This window comes from Teleopsis dalmanni, chromosome 1, assembly GCF_002237135.1.
Source record: "Teleopsis dalmanni isolate 2A chromosome 1, ASM223713v2, whole genome shotgun sequence".
Lineage (NCBI taxonomy): Eukaryota > Metazoa > Arthropoda > Insecta > Diptera > Diopsidae > Teleopsis > Teleopsis dalmanni.
In genome coordinates, this window is record NC_051846.1 from 24,069,297 (window position 1) to 24,089,306 (window position 20,010).

The 20,010-nt window shown below is 28.7% G+C and overlaps 3 protein-coding genes across 5 annotated transcripts in view; 2 read left to right on the forward strand and 1 right to left on the reverse strand.

Moving 5' to 3' along the window:
* LOC119668633 (transmembrane protein 134) overlaps window positions 1-20,010 on the reverse strand; it is a 290,194-nt gene that overhangs the window by 4,029 nt on the left and 266,155 nt on the right. The window lies entirely within an intron of this gene.
* LOC119668631 (HBS1-like protein) lies at window positions 7-826 on the forward strand. The gene has a single exon (XM_038078206.1). The coding sequence runs from the start codon at window positions 159-161 to the stop codon at window positions 741-743; it is 585 nt and encodes a 194-aa protein (XP_037934134.1). The 5' UTR covers window positions 7-158; the 3' UTR covers window positions 744-826.
* LOC119668632 (ras-related protein Rap1) lies at window positions 3,112-4,921 on the forward strand. The gene is made up of 2 exons (XM_038078207.1): window positions 3,112-3,488; window positions 3,623-4,921. Exon 2 carries the CDS (start codon window positions 4,272-4,274, stop codon window positions 4,824-4,826), a length of 555 nt encoding a protein of 184 aa, XP_037934135.1. The 5' UTR covers window positions 3,112-3,488; window positions 3,623-4,271; the 3' UTR covers window positions 4,827-4,921.

Sequence of the window (20,010 nt, forward strand, 5' to 3'; positions counted from 1 at the left end):
CTGACGTTAGTTATACACCATGTTCTGGTTTAACTGGTGAAAATCTTTCCAAACCTGCAACTGCAACTGAATTAAAGAAGTGGTATAATGGTCCACATTTGTTAAGCGTAATAGATAATTTCAAAATACCAGAACGTCCTATAGATAGACCTTTTCGTATGTCTGTATCAGATATATTCAAAGGCACTGGATCTGGTTTAAGCATATCTGGACGCATTGAAACAGGCGTATTAGGTGCCAATGATAAAGTATTAGTAGGTGCCAATCGCGAACAGGCGCAAGTGAAAGGCTTGCTGATAGATGAAATGCCACAGACCAATGTATTTTCTGGTGATCAAGTTTCAGTTACACTTTCTGGTATCGATTTGAACAACATTGCTGTTGGTACCATAATATATGATCCACAAAACCCTATACAAGTAACTAGTCGCTTCCAAGCACGTATACTTGTTTTTAACTTGAAGGTGCCAATCACAATTGGTTGTCCAGTGCTGTTGCATCATCAGTCACTGATAGAACCAGCTGTTATATCGAAATTAACAGCACAAATTCACAAGGGAACAGGTGAAGTTGTTAAGAAAAAACCGCGTTGTCTGGGTAATAACACATGTGCCTTAGTTGAATTGGAAACGATACGTCCAATTTGTATGGAACTTTACTCGGACTTCAAGGAATTAGGCAGAGTTATGTTGAGAGTGAGCGGCGTTACAATTGCTGCTGGAATGGTTACAAAAATTCGTTGAACTCTTGGAATTTTAGTTTAGATTTTTATGGTTGTTTTTATTTTAATATAACTTGTTTTTATAAATAAAAATAACGAAATGCTTTGGTATACATACATAAATAATAAAAAATTTAGTTAGTAATTTTGGATTTTTTATTCTTTATAAAATTATAGGTTAAGTTTATTTAATTATGAAAATATATATGTATCTGGTTGTCTGGTTGAATCACTTTCACTTAAAAGATCGTGCGTATCAGCGTTCTCTATACGCTGGTCATTGCGGTTCCTTGGGGAGTCCTTCTGGTTGGCATATGAGCATAACGGGTGTATATTTGAGTTCAAGTGAGTTTTGGCGTACAAGGTTGTCAGACCAATAACCTAACTTACATTGCTAAGGGAAGTACGCATTAAAGATATAGAAAAGTTCAAACATATATAAAATAGTTAAAAAATCGTGGTTTTCAAATAAACTTTATTACAGAAGGGTCCTTGACGTATCAAATTTTTACAATGTCTGATAGTAATCATATATATAATATAATTTATTTATAATAATATTCTTGATATTTAATCGTTTCTTACAACTGTTAATATTTAAATATTATTATTTAATTAAATTGAATTTTAACATAAGATTTGATGAAAGAAAATAATTGTTAATATAAACTATTGTTTTTAATATAGAGGTGTTTGGATCAGTAAACATTTTATTATTTATTAACTAATTGAATTTTTGGCTGATAGCTCTTTGGAGTATTGCCAAATACCCTTGATGGGTCTTAGAAATATTTCTTATATTTAAATGTTCGTAAATAATTTTTTAAGACTGCAACTATCAAGCGTTGAACTTGTGCCCTGCTAAATTTAAGGCTCAGAGTCAGTGTTCATTAGCTAACTGATCCAAAGCCGAACTTGACTTCATTTTTTTGGAGTTTTACTAATTTGCTGTGAAAGTTATTAAAGTTATTATGCTATTATATTAGAAGGAAATCATAAATCAGCTGTAGAATAATAAAATTAATTAATTATATTTTTAATTGTTAAATTTCAATGCTATTATTTTTGTAAAGGCATTACTTACTGCATCTGTAGAGAACAGTGGTTTATAACCGGTGGTCCGCGAGATGGTTAAAAATAGTTCGCGAATCAAATTTAACAGATATGGATACATAGCTTGTAACTTTTCCACTGCGTCCTCACTTAAGATAACAAAGAGTATGCATGCTACTCTGCTGTGATAGTGCTTACACGAGCACTAACATTATTAAGTCATTGTTAATTATTAAGCTAGAATAAGAATCAAAAACATTTAAACATTACAATAAGGAAACATTTATCAAACGAAATGATCGTGTTTTCTTGTAAAGACATTATACTAGTCTGTTTTGACCTGTTTGTGTTGTCTGTGTTGGGGGTGTTGAATGTTACTTGGTCGTCGAGATCGACAAGTGGCTCTAGGAAGTAGACCCGGTCGTTCTTGGAACCACGAAAACATCATAGTGGTTTTTGGTCACAAAAAATGTTGGGAACCACTGGTATAGAACCTAATCTAGGAGTGTAATACCTTAATACTATTTAATATAATAATTTCCCCATTATTTATTATTTCCCCATATTATTTAAAAAATAATTTCCCCATTAAAGCATTAATGCCTTAATGTGGAAATGAAGCGAATAAACAGCCTAGCCATCTTAACAGCCAACGTCAGCTAAACGTGGTTATTCCTGTTTTCGCATACGAGAAAATACATAACAGAAGGGAAAATTTCTAACTATCAAATACTAATTTTATCTCCACATTTGCAGAAGATTTTGTCCTCCAGGCTGGGGGTTGATCGCAAGGTCAGCAGCTTCGCATCGAAAAAAAACACCAGCTACACACCCTTCTTTAAAAAAGAAGGAGGCCAAAGTTCGCACTGGACTGTAGTGCCAAATAAGAAGAATATATATAGAAAAATACATATTTATAAAAATAGTTAAATGGATGTATTTATATGGAATCTAGTCTTCTAGGTTGGGGATTGATTGCAAGGTCAGCAGCTTTGCATCAGAAAAAAACAGCTGCTAAGCAATCTTCTTTAAAAAAGAAGGAGACTAATGTTCACACTGGACTGTAGTGCCATATAAGAAGAAGAAGAATATATATTTATAATAAATATTTAAATATTTATTGTGTTAATTATAATAACTGGCCAAATATTTATCTGTTGGTTTTTTCTTTAAACAATATTTATATTGTTATAAGCTGTTTTATATAAAATTAAAATATTTTCAAATTTTAAAATATTTGGCGCTTTGTTTATCAATTCTTTCAACAAATCTCTGTCCATATTTATGAACATATTTGAGCAACATCTCTCATGTGTTAAACATTAAACAGAGCTACTGTGACGCGTCGCGAAAGAGATACAGCAGCAGAAAATTTTACTGCTCATGTTATTTGTGATTTTATACAGAAAACACTTATAAAAAAATATTTAAATGTCTATTAAAGTATTTTAAAGTTAAATACACCAAGTATTTGCACAAAATTATATAAATTTATATTTAATTCGCACAAAAAATCTGTATATAAGTGCAGCGGAAACTTCTGCACTAGCATTTTTCTTTATCTACGTTTGAGTTGAGTTATTTTTTGTTTAATATTTCTTTATACCTAAAATTACAAGTGTGTGCAACAGCAGCGGCGGCAGCAGCAATAGCAATAGCAACAACAACACAAAGAACAAGCACGAATAGGAGCGAGCACGAAGAAAATAAAAAGGTAAAAAGTGATAAAATGAGTCATAAGTTTTGAGTACCAAAAAAGAACTAAACAAAAGAAAATGTGATGAGTTAATTAATTTACATAGAAGAAAGAGATATCTGCGAAAATAATGTGATTTTTTAAAATTTTAGGTGAAATTTTCTACAATAGAAGCAAGCAAAAGAAAAACGCGTTTACAAAGCTCAACTGCGAACAACAATTAAATAAAGTAGAAGCACCGCACCGGCTATACGGCTATACGACAGCATTTACGCATCAAACATACATTTGAGTAATTTTTGATATATTTTAATATATTTTTTTTTTATTAATATACACATAAGTATCGCAACTCGACGACGTTCAAGCAGCAGGAACAAAGTGCAAGTTCAAGTAAAACTATCAATTAATATATAAAAAAAAAAAAAAAGATTTTGATAAATGTAAAAGGCTGAACAAAAGCAAAACTACGTACGTAAAAATTCCATTTTAAATATTTTATTTAAACGAACTTAGAGTAAAACTGAAAAGAGAGTAACGCTTGGTGAATTATACAAAACTAACCAAAAAGCAGCAAAGTAAAAAGCAAAGTGATAACACGCCTAGTTTAAGGGCATACAAAGTCTTCAATCAACTAAATATTTAATATTATAAACAAAAAATCGAAATCGAAATCAAAAAAGAAACGCTTAAAACTTAGTTTAAAACTAAACGCCCTTAAAGAGGCCAAAAAAGTTGAAGCAGTTAAGCAACAAACAAAAAAAAGCAAAAAAAAAAGTAAAGTAAAGTAAAGAAAGTAAAATGCGTGAATATAAAATCGTTGTATTAGGCAGTGGCGGTGTTGGTAAATCGGCGCTGACCGTCCAATTCGTACAGTGTATATTCGTCGAGAAATATGATCCTACAATCGAGGACAGTTATCGCAAGCAGGTGGAGGTTGATGGTCAGCAGTGTATGCTCGAGATCTTAGATACGGCCGGTACAGAGCAATTCACCGCCATGCGCGATCTCTACATGAAGAATGGGCAAGGTTTCGTGCTTGTCTATTCCATAACCGCACAATCAACATTTAATGATTTACAGGATTTACGCGAACAAATTCTACGGGTTAAGGATACAGAGGATGTGCCAATGGTACTAGTGGGTAACAAATGCGACTTAGAGGATGAACGTGTAGTCGGTAAGGAGTTAGGCAAAAGTTTGGCTAATCAATTTAACTGCGCCTTCATGGAAACATCTGCCAAAGCAAAAGTAAATGTTAATGATATTTTCTATGATCTTGTTAGACAAATTAATAAAAAATCGCCAGAGAAAAAGCAGAAAAAACCGAAGAAATCCCTATGTGTTCTACTATAAGACTACATTTTATATTTCCTCACATATATATTTTTTTAATTATACCAAGATTTTTGCTTTTCTTATCAAACACAACAAAAAAAAAACAAAAACAAAAACAAAAACAAAAATAAAATAACAAATGTTGTAATTTGTGTAAAACTGAAATCCACAAATTTTACGCAAAACCCATATTGTATACATTATTCTAAGCAAATAGGAAGCCGAAGAAGAGGTGTTCATTTAAATACTAAATACTGATATATACAGATATATATACACATATATATATATATATAGAGAGAGAGAAGAGTAGTAAAGTGCGGTACTACAAGACTCCATAAACACATGTTAGACTCTAATCATTCCTACATTTTTGTATGTCAATAAAAATATAGATAAAAGTAGTAAATATTTTTAACAATTTTTATTCCAATAATATAGTCTGATAAAAATATTACTAAACATAATTCTCACAAAAAATATAGTTCGAAATATAAACATAGATGCTGCATACAAAAGGCTTGAACTTGAAGTAAAAAATCCTAAACTCATCCATAAATGTTTAACAGTGAAAAATATTTCAAATAACTAAAACAGAGTGAGATTTTTAACTCAATTTTCAACAGTAAAAATAGTAAAAATTAAAACTTTTATACTTTAAAATTATTTCCAACTTAAAAAAAATTAAATAATATTTTCAACTTAAAAAAATAAAATTTATATTTTAAAAATCTCTTTCCACATAAAAGATAAAATTTATAACTTAAAAATTATTTTCAAAATTAATTACTTTTAAAGTTTAAATGATCACCTCTTTAATCTCAACGCTTCAGATTTTGTATAGGAAATTAATTATAAAAACAAAAAAAAAACTTTATATATATATGTTAAATTTTCCAGTATATGCCTAATTTATTTGTTATATATTTTATGTTTTTGCCTGATTGTTTTCCATGTGAACAAAAAATATTTAACAATAAATTTAAAACCGATAAAAAACCGATATAAAAAAAATATTTAGGAATATGCAATACGTAAAAGTAATCATGGTGTCGTAATGTTTAATTATTAACAAAACAAAAACAGAAACAAGAATAGAAATAAAAATAAAAATAAAAACAAAAACATTCATTAAGTAAAATACCAGAAAATTAAATATTTTACACTATACAATGTACTTCTATACAAATTTACAAACAAACAAATATTATATTATTTGTGAAATTTTTTAATAAATTATTAAATCAAGAAAAGAGATACATAAACACATACACACACCTACACAAACACAATTTTTTATTATTATTGATAAAAAAAAAAAATTGAAAATTTATAGCCGTTTAAATAATTAATAAATTTAAAAAAATATATAATGCAAATCAATCATGTTTAAAAAATAAACTTAAAATATAAAGAAAATCGTGAAAAGTCCCACTTATTAAATTTAAAATTTATATATAATATATATAAAAATTAAAAGAATAAAATCTAATAAATTACTATCTAATTTCTAAAACATAATATTATTAAAAAATTAAACAAAACAAAAAAAATTTATTATCTTCTTAATATTAATGAATGTATTATGTTTTTAACAATAAATAATTAAAAAATAAATACAAATCCGAAATTATTAAATATATGTAAAAAATTAGTTATAAATCAATTATTTTTATTTAAATATATAATACTGTTGTTAGGTAGCATCAAGCTTGTTAGGTGTAGAAATTTTCCTAAAAAAGATAGTGAAAGTACTCAATGAAGAAGGGTCCCCTTCTTCTCTCAGTGATATACTCTCTAAAACATGTATTTTAGGGTAAATATATTCAGTGACCACATTGAGTATTTCGCTGTTCACAGTGAGTATTTGGTTACACATAGTGAGACTTGGTTGATAACAATGAGTATACAGACTGATTACTATTGCATGTGAAGCCATGCTACGAGATTTAAAATTTCATTCAAACTTTATTATCTTCTTGACAATGGTAGTATTCAATAATATGCAAGTTAAGCCTCAGCCTCTCTTAATTGTCAAAAAAAAAATCTAACGCTCTCTCTGAGAGAGTACCTCAAAAACAAATGTGTTTTATAATGATTAGGCTTACTATACAGTGTCACATAAAACCTTGCTCGGAGATTAAATATTAGATTTAATAATTTTTCTCATAATTATGACATAACGACGAAAATGCTAATCAGTCACTATACACTGCATGGTCAATATGGATTAAACAAGTAATGAAATCTAAGTCAGTAACAGGTTCACCTTGTATAGTTCATCTTCGGGGAAGAACGATGCCTTCCGCGTGCAGCACGAGCTGTCCTAACTCAGTTGAGAACAGGATATAGGTATGTGTTAAATTGTCACTTGACAATTCGATCTTTCGCCTCGCCCCATTAAAGTGGCTATGTTTTTCTACACTGATCCTTTTTGACTTCAATTTAAATCCCAATCATGTCCAATCCATTCTTACTCCTAAGCAATTCTCTATTAACATGCTAAAGCATATATACGTGTTTCTAATTCCTTTCATATTATCTGCTTTATATTACTGCGGACCACACAACAAGCTAAAAATGTATGTGTCGTGACATTATTTTATTATTTTTTAATTTTAATATATATATATATATATAAATATTAAGACTAATATTTTTAGAATTTCTAGTCATTAAAAATGGTTGAATAATTTACGTTTGGTAAACCTTTGTGCAGTTTTAAGTAATATATTTAGATCTTTCTTATTTTTTTTATATTATTGGAAAAATAGATTTTTAACGCCAGTGGTTTCCATAATTTTATATTGTTTAATATATTAAATTATTTGTAACCAATTACGCAAATAGAAGTTGTCGTTTTAATATGAAAAGAAATACTTTTAAAAATTTTGCTTAGTCATTGTTCGGACGGAGGTCATGTGAACTATTAGTCAGCCACCTTTCTAAAGCAAAAGGGAAATATACATACATAAATATTATTTGTAAGTAGTATTGGAGTTTTTTAAACCACAAAGTATCAATTTTAATTTGCTGACCAAATAGTTTTCTTACAATATAATTTATAATTTTTCAAAAAAAAAAAAAACAAAAATTTCAGTATAGTTGTCAAAGGGAATGAACTTTCTCAAAATATAAGTGTCTCCGCCTTTACCCGATGTAACTTCAATTAAAAACCCACTCATCCTCATTCCTTTCTTGTTCCCAGGTAATCCCCTCTCCTCACATAATAGCAAAGCATACCTAAATCCTAACGCATGTATTCGTCATTTAATTCCCCTTATGTTATCTGCTTGGTTTATGTCTTTCATTCTTCAGAAATATAGAGTTCCTAAGGATCTTCTTAAGATTATATTGATCCATTATGTAATTGTACTCCTACAAAATCATTCTTAAATTTTCAAAAGGTAATTTAAGATTGCTAAAGCGTTTCATTACGGGTCATAATGGTGTGAAATATCACTCCTATATAAATATCAATTATCTGCTAATTCGGAATGCAGTTTATGTTTCGAAGATAAGAAAACAGCTATGCATATTCTTTGTGACTGTCCAGCTTTAACCTATTTTAGAATAAAAGCTCTTCTCCAGATTTAGTTCTAGACTTTGTTCACAAAGCTTCAAAGTGCTTTATGTAATAACGAGTGAAGTTGGTACAATAGGACTCTTCTGACCGCAATACCGGATGTTGGGCGATTTCATGACATCGTTTTAATAATAATCGTTTTAGTAATAAAAAATAATAATACCGTATAAGAAAACTTATAAGTTAAGAAACCACCTTGAAGTTTTGACAAAGCTTGAAATGGAACTACATAAGATTTAGAAAATATTCTTACTTCTTACCATTAACGTAAAAATTACCAAATGTAAATGATGATTTTGGAACATATGGTATGTTTGAAGAAGGTAGACACAAATACCTGATGAAACTTCCTAGGATCTACACAACACCTTTACACCTTATTATTAACGTAAAAACGCCAAAAATGTAAATGATAGTTTAAGAACTTATTTTTGAAAATAAGCGACATTTTTGGTAGCCACATAAATAGGGGATGGGACTTCGTAAGATCTAAAAAGTACTCTTACTCGTCTTACTATTAACGTAAAAAACCCCAAATGTAAATGTAAATGATGGTTTGGCTTTTTTTAGAAAAGTTAGAGACAAATATAGGATGGATCTTCGTAAGATCTACAAAATGCTCTTACTCCTTATAATTAACGTTAGAACTTATTTTTGGAAAAGGTAGCCACATAAATAGGGGATGGAACTTCGTAGGATCTACAAAATTCTTTTACTCCTCTTATCATTAACGTTTTGGATCTCATTACTTAAAAAAAAGCTATGCATATTGCTTTTAATTCTTTTGAGTGTAAACTGAGACATTTTTCGTAGGATTTAGAAAATACTTTTACTTTTTTTAAAAAGCCCCAAAAAATGTGAATGATAGTTTTGGAGCCGATTTTTAAAAAAGCTAAACACATTCCTTTTCATTCTTTTGAGTGTACATTGAGACCCTTTTAATTTTATTTTAAGTCTTCATCTTTCTCGGAATGCTTTATTTCATTCACACGCATTTTTTAAAAGTGAATCATAATGATTTTCTTAGTAATTTAATGTTATGAATATTATGAAATTATGATTATTTTTTATTAAAATTTTGAATATTCTTAGAGTTTGTATATTGTGGTATTTAACCTTGAATAATTGTTTCAAATTATGCTTCTTTTGTTTATATAATGCGTACCATTGCTGTTACTCATTTACTTCCAGTCAGTCATCAAAACACATTAAACCATATAATGTGTTCCATGCCAACATTTGGCACAATGTGAACACCACCATGCGTTGCAAATCTAGTACAAGTGTTGTTATATCGTTGGGTATATTTATATGTAATAGCTAAACACACATATATGTATATAGAGAAATAATAAAACAAAACACTTGTTGCTTGTTTCATAATTTTTTTTTCTATGAAATTCCGCTCCATTGTGCTGCGGTAGCCACAATCATTATAGGCACCACAATTACGTTCATTAATTGCTTTCCAACAGCTCAAGCGCCATAGTAGCAACACCAACAGCAGCAGCCGCAGTCGTTACTTTGAGTTCTAATTGCGAAATGTGCAATTAATAATTACTAATAATAATAGAAGAAATATATACACAGACATTAAATGGGTTAAATGACTAATAATAAATAATTGAAATTAATTTTGATACCCTCACGGTATAAGAATGTGTACAGTGTACACTATACGAGGAGGAGTAGTTGCTAGGCCTGATGATGAAATGACAATGATGAGACAATTTATGTATATACATACATAACTTTAAATGCCAGTAGCCTCAATCATTCAAGCATAAAAATAATTTTTGTTTTTTTTTCAACTTAATAATAACTGTGCAAATAAAAGTCAACAATAAATAGCAACAATGAAAAAAAAAATCATTTTGCATTCAAATAAATTAACAACAAAACAAAAAAAAAAAAGAATTACCAATTAAAAAAAAATGCACGCATATTTTTAGGTACAACACACACACACACACACACACACACGAGCTTAAAAGAGAAAAATCAAAAATATTCATTAAAGGCAACACTGACAATTATTGCACTTCCGTTGCATACACAGCTGACTATCAATTGTCGCCTCCCCACATAATAGCAACAACAATTACATTACCCTAGAGTCGAGTCTGCTGCGCTGCTTTAGCTCTTCTTCTGCTCATCGTATGCTTTCCTTTTTATTGGTATTTTGTGTGGAATTGCAACACTTAAAATTAAATAAATTAAGTGCTACTACACTGACGACCCCGTATGAATAAAATTTTACATTCTTTTCATATCGTATTATTAGGGAACCAATATTGTTAAGTACTGTAACCTAAAAAAGTATTTCAACAGTATTTCAATACACACAAAGTGCTGTGCCGTGCTGTAGTGCTCCCAGTTCGAGTGATTATATTCGTTGAGCTGTTGTTGCTGTAATGCTTGTTCTTATTACGAGCGAACTACCATTGAATTGTGCCACTTTTTAGTATTTTAGTGCAGTGGGGTTGGTGGTGGGAGTAGCTTAATAAAATTTCGCTGTCAGTATTATAAATGATATTATCTTATCGAGGCAGCAACAGTAACAGCAACAGCAACAGTAATACATAGCGCAATTTAATAGCAACAGCGACAGCCACAGCAGGCCGACATGTGTGCACATCGCACAAAACATATGTGGGCATCGGAGCGGTGTCATTGAGAGTATCGGGGCATTTACCAACAAAAACAAAAACAAAAACCATTCAAAAATATCAACAACATCAACAGAAATAGCAACAATTCAAAAAAATAATACAATATAACTTTACATTGAACAAACGTCGAGGGAAGTTTTAGTTTATTTAAGTTGCAGTAAAAATGTCAACAGGATTAAGTAGGATTGTGAAAAGGGTTGATAGGCGATAGGCTCTTTACATAAAACTTTTATATTAACTTGAAAAGTAAAGTGTTGAATAAAACAATGACAGACAACTCCATATAAAATCGACAACGAAGAAATGTTTATTTATCAGTCAGTTGGTTAAGGTGCGCTGACTCTGAGCTGCAAATTGGGCAGGGCATGAGTTTGATTTTTGGTACTTGCAGACTCAAAAAAAAAAAAAATTATTTAAGAATAATTAAATACAATAATTTTTACAAAGACCACCGGTGATAGGTATTTGACAATACTCAAAACAGCTGTATGGTCCAATTAATCCAATTAATTAAAATAATATAAAATTAATTTTTGTTATTGTACTTCACTACTGTTCGAAAACCTCTTTACGAATTAATTTTAAAGTTAACTAAAGAAAAGGAACTGGACTACTAGGTCCTTTGCCCCTTGCTTATATTCATGTTAAGTATTTTAACTAATTTTTATATAATGTATTTAGGCAGGTTTAGCTTTATTTTATTGCAGTCGCATATATATCTTGATTGTATTGAAAAGGTTGGTGTTGTTAGAAAAAATATATAATTAGAGAAACATAAGGAGTAAAAAAAACAAAATATGTATATAAAAGCAATTAAATTCGATTATAAGCGCCCATTTCATAGCACTAACTTAAGTGTCAGTACTTATTTAAGTCATCAAGATACATAATTATAGAAACATGAAGAAAGAAAAACAACTTAAGTGTTGTTACTAACTTAAGTCATCAGAATACATAATTTTAGAAACATAATAAAAAAATTCACATATGTTAAAGAAATCAAATTACACTTTAAGTGCCGATTTCAGAGTTTCAACCAAAATGTCAGTACTTAAACTATGCTTAAATTATCAAGATACCAAAGTTTTAGAAACAAGAAAGAAACGCCAACATTTATTAAAACAATTAAATCAGATTTTAAAGGCAGAATTTATATTAGAACCTTAAACTCAAAATTTACTTAAGAGATACTACAGTCATCAAAATACTTAATTGAAGAAGAAAAATAAAGAAAAAAAATCAACATTTATTTAAGTCATGAATACAGAGTTTGAATTTCGATTTCACACTAGTAATTTAAAGGTCAGTACTAACCTAAGTCATGCTTAAGTCATCAAGATACATTTTTTTAGAAAAGCTGAAATGATATTAGAAACTTAAGACATAACACTTACTTAAGTCGTCAAAACACATAATTATGGAAGAATAAAAAAGAAAACTCTCAATATTTATTCAAGCCATGAAGACAGAGCTTATAATCCGATTTCACAGTAGTAATTTAAGGGTCAGTACTAACTTAAGTCATGCCAAAAACATTTACTTAGCTGGTTTAGTTTATATTTATGTTAGTTTTAAGATAACTTAAGTAATCAACTTTGCTGACTTAATGTGTACTTTAATCAGTTTTAAGACTTAGGGTTCGACTATTTGACCGGTTGAAAAAAATACCAAAATTCATCAATTCTCAGTTTACCTTATTCATACCCATGCTTTCTGGTTTAAGTAACCTAGACTGCTAGGTATTAACCCTGTTGCTCTAAACTCTCTAATATAAATTCTGCATTTATAATTTGATTTAATTGTTTTAATAAATATTGGCGTTTCTTGTTTTTAAAACTTTGGTATCTTGATAATTTAAGCCTGCTAGGTATTAACCCTGTTGCTCTAACCTCTCTCCTTTTATTATTGGAATAAAGTTTCCGCATTTCTCTATTCATTCCTAAGAGATGGTTTTACTGGGTTCAGTCTCACACCGTGATGCTTTCCAAATATCGAAAAAAAAAAAATAAAAATTAAAATCAAATAAATCAGATTTGTTTAAACCACAACTGGATTAAGTTTAATAATTATTTATGGGTAAAGTTTTCAGAATACAATGTGCAATAATTGAGTTCTTATTTATTTTTAATCTATAATATTTAAAAATAAATTAAAACTAAATTTAACTTGAAGCCGACTCAGTACTCAAGAATAGCATGAACAGTCAAGTTACGTACATCCGTGCATCACAACTGCAACGTGTACGGTACATGTACGCAAACAATGGGTGCGCACTACCTAATATGATCTAATGAATATTCTAAAATATATTCTTAAAAAAAGCTAGGAAGATAAATAAAATGTGCCGTGAAATAAGAAGAATTTGCTTTATAGGACTTGAACTTTTTTCTAAGATATCCACAATATGGAACATAATACTAAGAAACATGAAGGTTTTCGAGAAAGCCTGTGCTGACTACAAAGTCCCAGATAGCTCATTCAATTGTACAAGTCACCAATTTCGTAGTCTAAATAGAAATGAATTGAAATTAATTAGTGGTTCCTTAATTAGACAAGTTCCTAGTAACTGTCATCTTTAAAAGTTGAGAGTGAAGTACACAGATACCTTCATATTCCGTGAAATGCAGAATGAAAATCCAGCACATCTTATGTGTTCGTGTCCTGCAAACAAGTCCAGCACCTTCACTCCATTCACATTTAACCAAATGAGGTTTGTTATTTGGAACCAAGAGTCGTTGTTAGAGTTTCCAATAGCCTTGATTTGTCTAGGTTATCGAGAGAGACTCACTCCAGAAATAACCAATAGATCCTTTACATCCCAATATAGCACTGTATATTTTAATAATAATATTTCGGAAATAAGAAAAAATATATTCTGTAATTTAAAATAAAACTGAAAAATGAAATTAATTAAAAGTACGAAGATGTAACATAGTTACATATATGTGATTCACGTACGTGAGTATATAGTTATATTTCTCGGTACTTGTCCGTAGTTTGTAATATCTGTAAATAAAGGTATACGAGTAATTTATGTTTAAAGGGAATAAGATTATTTTGTTACATAAATATTTTAGTTTGCAAACAGGGATTAAAACTTTTTGTGGAATTATTTAATAACATACATTAACTTGGATAATCCATCCAATTAAAGTAAAGAAAGGGGTTATTGAAGGAAAAACTATTATTTATAGACTTTTAACAAAATAAACAAAGTATGAAAGTATCTTAAGAATATTGAGAGGTACTTAATCCTTTTAAAATTATTTCAAACATTTTCAATTTATTTTCTCTAAAGTGTGAGATATCTTACACAATTTAACTGTCCTCGTACAGTAATATACCTAAAAAAGAAAAATTCTTATAATATATTGGATGTTTCTAGAATCTATTTAAATCATTTATAAAGTAAGTAAAAGAAGTCCTCTAAATAGTTTTAATTAATAAGATATTTAAATATAAGTACTATTCTTAAGGTATGGAAAAAGGTAAGTGTAGTTCTCGTATTCAATCGGATAAAAACTAGTCATAGTATTGCAATCAAGAATATATAATCACAACAAATATGAGTGAACTTATTTTGTCTAAATTTAAAATGCAAATAGAATGCACTACATAATAGCCACAAGTCTAGTTCCAATACTAAAATTTAACATTAAAGCACATTTGGGAAGATAACATTAAGTAAACTCAAGAATAATGCACAACAGTGCTATCCTTATGGATCAACGTAAGCTATATTTGTAAGCACCACATATATGACAAAAATGAAGTATTTTTTTATTTTTCAATAGGTAAGTTTGGATATACTGAGCTCAAATTTGCCACCAGTTTTCTCCTAGATATCTGGATCTTTTCATTTTTGGATTTAAATTTGTTATTGTCAAAGATTCAGATGTTTAGAAAAAAAAGGGTTGCAGAGTTAAGCTTAGCAGCCCCAAATTAAACTAACGCCATTGTGAAATTAAAAAGAGAGCCATGGTAAAATTTTGCAATAGCAAGGTAGATTAACTATCTAAAATAAAAGTACAGTGTTCTTAACGGTATTAGTATGGTTTTGTTAGACTTGAATTTGTTGTACGATTTTCTGATCTAGTCCTATAACCCAGTAAAATAATTGAATACTTTATTTAATGCTGTGAGTTGTGGATTGAATGATTGAATTGACGTGAAATCGCCTAACCGCCGGTAGCACGGTCAGAAAGTCCTATTGTACCAATTTCACTATTGATCACACAAAGCACAATGGTTCCATAATCAGAAATAGTCATGATTCTGTATTTAGTAGTAGTATCAGAACAGACATATAGGGTCTGAGATAGTCAATTCGTTTAAGTGCCACAGCAGCTTAACCTAACCTAACTTTGCGAATGAGAAATTTTGTTTCGTAATGGCCAATTTGCAGTAGCAATAGAACGATCCCATATGTTGGGTGATTGCTTACGACTTACTATTACTTGAAGAGTGACATCAGGTGGAAAAGAGGTGCAGATTTCATAATTACAGCTGTCGGCTTGTTTATGTAAGTTTGAGAGGTAAATAATAATTTAATCAATTTAAAGTAAGTTTAATAGTGTTTAAACATATATAATAATTTAATTTTACATTAAAATTATTGGTAAAATATTGTAAAAATATAATAATAATTTCTGTTTTTGTAAAAATATAAATTTAAAAGTATTTTCGGTAACTCGGTAAAGTGATAAAATTATATGTATACTATTTTTTGTGGAATGACATCGTTATCGAGTTATTCAGACATCAGAATATACATTTTTGGTATGCGGTAAGGCATAATTTAAATATTATTATTTTGTAAAAAGTAAAAAAAAATATTTTAGTATAAATAATAAATAAATATTTTAGTATAAATAGTAAATTTAGCACTTTTAAAAATGTGCCGAGAAAGAATTGAATGGATGCGTTCAGACATTTATCGTTTCACCAATTACTAAGTCAGCGAGCTAGGTCTACTAAATATCTTTGATAATTTTTTTTCTAGTTCTTGGTATTTGTTAAATTAAAGTATTGCAGTGATCTAATAGATAATTTAAACTAAGTATATTACTTGAAGTCTATTATTTTCTTAACAAGATAATAATACATTAAAGTAAACTGTAAATATAGAAGATTGTAAATATGGATTATGTATAGATTAAAGAGATGACTGAAAATATCGTTCGTTAATTAAGGTTCATACATTCCATTGTGTTCTTCAACGAGGTTCACCTTTACTATGAGAAACTCCGTCAATGTATGAATCAAATGTACAACGATTATTAATTTTTTACAATAGAGAGAATAGTTTAATAGATTAGAATGATAGGATCATCTTAGGTAGAGTGTCATATTTTCATATAAAAATTATAATATTGATAGTGAGAAAAAAAAAACAATTTGATGGTTCAAATTTGGTCATGAGAGTCGAGGCTAACTGTGCCTCATCACTTAAGCAAAGCAGTATACTTAAGTAATAAATGTCAATATTTGTGTCTTTTATGTTAGTAGCAAATTATTACAATTTTTGCGACGCTCTGCATAACATGCCAATTTTGACGAGCTCATGCCACTCTATGTTAGATTTGAACCTACAAAAACCGCCTTTGTGGAGTGAATGAAGAAGATTTCTACAGCAATATGAAAACTTCATATCAGTAATCAGGGGAGAGATATGAGAGTAGATAGACTTAATACCTAGTGAACTAGGTTCATCTAAGCCAAAAAGCAATGGCATGATTTAAGGAGAATGGGTGATATTGAAGAGGATGGGTAGACTCTAATTCTTTCTCGATTGCCACTCTAGATAATATGGCCCTCAGTAATTTATATAATGAAGAAGTGTGTAATACCACATTTACTGTGAATTATACAAAGTATATTTAAAGGTGAATATTCTTTGAGAGTGATGAACTGTATCTGATCTTTATAGATTAATAAGGGGATCCCACCATTTTTAGTGTTATGCAGTGCCTGTAAAAAGCACTTATTTGAGTGCTAAATTTTGTATAAAAGAAGAAAACTTTCAATAAAGTAAACTGAAGAGGAATTTAATAACTATAAATATACAATTATATATACATATTCTTTTTTGTGAAGGAATGATTATTTATATACAGATAACAAAACATCAACAATGGACTTTATGCATCGTTAAAACAAGGCCGAATTATCTATAATTAATCTGCTGTTTTACTTTCTTTGTTATCACGATTTGGTATTTATGTAATAAAGTAAGAGTTTATAAATAAATGTCTTTATTATAATTATTGTTTATGCATAAATCAGTCATTATGACAACGACAATTTGTCTTAGCATTGGAAAAGTGAAGACATTGCCATTACCCGCTTAAGCACTGAATTGCTTAAAATTCAAATCGTGTAAAGCAAGTGCCGCATTAGAAGAGGAAGGCACTTAAAGTCGGTTATCGCAGACAATTAACTTCAACACTCAGCCAAAGATAAGCGAATAGACAATTGCGGACGATCCACTCGAAATTGTGGAAAAATTGCAATTAAAGAAAAAATTAAATATTAAAATGAAATAAAATTTAAATTAAAAATGTTGGACTTCCGCGCAAATTGTCTATACAAATAAGGAAATATATAAGAAGTACATATAATGAAAATGGAATGTTTGATAATGAATGGAAAATTATAGACTTAATTGCATTACACATTGTTATTACGTGTATCTGTGAGTAAATTAACTTCTTAAAAAGTCTTTAAGAAATTTATTTTATCCAACTCAGTTTGAAAACCTCAACTGCTATGGAGAGTACACAGAAAAATAAACAATGATTTTTGGCTTTAAGTTCGGAGTAACATAATTTATTTATATACTTTTTTTATTCATGTCACATAATTATTATTGTATTTGTTTTTTTTTTTGCTAATTCTTGAGTATTTTTTTTTTATTCATAACTCTTAACTTATTAATAATAACATTTTTTAATCATTTCCGTTTAATATAGTCATATTTGTTTACAGATTAAGTAACAATCTTGGACATTAAAATTAGTTTTTTAGAGATTCGAAGTTAAAATTTATTATATTAAAATTATTTGAATAAATCTTAATTATTTTCTACAAATTAAAAAAATTTTTTTTATTTTAATAAATTGCACAATTTTCAATGATATATATCTGTTATCTGAATAGATTAGTTTTCTCATAACTCGAAATATTTGAAGAGTTTAGGTTTTTACACATTAAAAGATAAATTTTTACACATTAAAAGATAAATTTTATGTTTGAATTTTTAAAAATTTAGTTTTATTAATAACAATCCTACGGTAATATGTAAACATTAAAGTTTTTATTTCAGAAACCTCTTAAACATATTTTTTATATTTCCAAAAAAAGTAATAAAATAAATAAACATATAGTAAATAAACTAGAAAAAAAATGTAATAAAAATTAATTAAAATAAAATTACTGACAGGATTTATAGTTAGGTTATAAGCGTCCGTAAGAATCCAGACCTTTTGGGTAATAAAAATTATAAAAAAAATTACTAAAATTATAGAAAGGAATTATAGTTAGGTTATCAGCGAGCATAGACTCATTGACCAATTTTGCTCAGGAATTTTATTTAAAAAATTATAGTTAGGTAATAAGTGACAACCGTAAGAACCCATTTAGACATATTAACTAATAAAAATTTAAAAAAAAAAATAATTAAAATTATAGACAGAAATCATAGTTAGGTTATCAGTGATCATAGACCTATTATGCTTAGGAATATTATTTCAAAAAGCTTGCATATATATGTTATATATGTATAGGCACGAAGCTTCAAGAGTAGAGTGGTTGTAGTCCACTTCTTCACAGAAATGCATAACGAGGATTATATTTTTATATATCCATTATTAATCCGCTCAGCATTATAAGTAACTTAAAATTGTAGTGACTATAAAACTATAGTTCAGAGTAGAAACTCAGACTCAAAATGCTATAAACAGCTCACACATGGTATTGATTTGTCATACATGGCAAGGTACTCGACGAAGTGTTCTTTCAAAAATATCTTAGAGAGGAACTATTGAAAATGAAACTTGTAAATCGGATCAATGGCATGTAATAGAAACAATTAAAAAACTGATTCAGAGTCCGTAAGATCCTAATCGGAGTTTGAAATTAATTATAATACTACCTAATTGAATTATTAATTACAATGTATTTAATAATAATAAGCAATTTGAGTGTCAGACCTAGAGACCAGAAGTAATTATTTCAAAAATGTTCAAGAAAAAAAAGCAGCAACAAAAAGTTATTTAAATTCTTATTTAAGTATATAGTTACTATTCTAACAACTTTCATTTTTAATATTATGCATTAATATTATTATTAATATAAATTAAAATAATATTAAATTAATTTAATAATAATGAAATTTGCTTTGTATTATATTTTTCAAAAATAATTATTATTATTTGCCTTTTACCTTTACACTTACAAATAACTCATACACTTGGCTTTTTTTTTTGAAAAGGTACAAATAATTATTATTTTTGCCTTAAAAATATGAAAATCAAAAATAACTGTTACTCATTGTTATTTTTGATTTTAATGTTTTTAAGTTGGAGGAAAAAATATGAAATAAAGTAAATTTTACTACTATTTTTTAGGCAGGTTGCAAGAACGGTCGGGTCTACGTCCCGGAGCCACTCGTCACCTACGACGATGAAGTACCGTTGCACATCTTCCAAAGGGACTCCACAAGCAGGTCCCGGTGGGTTATAACAACAACAACAACAACTATTTTTTTAGGTTTTATTTTAAAAGGCAAAAATGTTGAAAGTTATTTTTTGTTTTTTCTCTTTCTGTAATAATAATTGTTACGGTCCCTGGTCAGAATTTATAAAATTATTATAAATTAATATATAGAAAAGAAATTTTATAAATTTGAACATATGATTACAAAAAATATTTCAACGGTAAAATA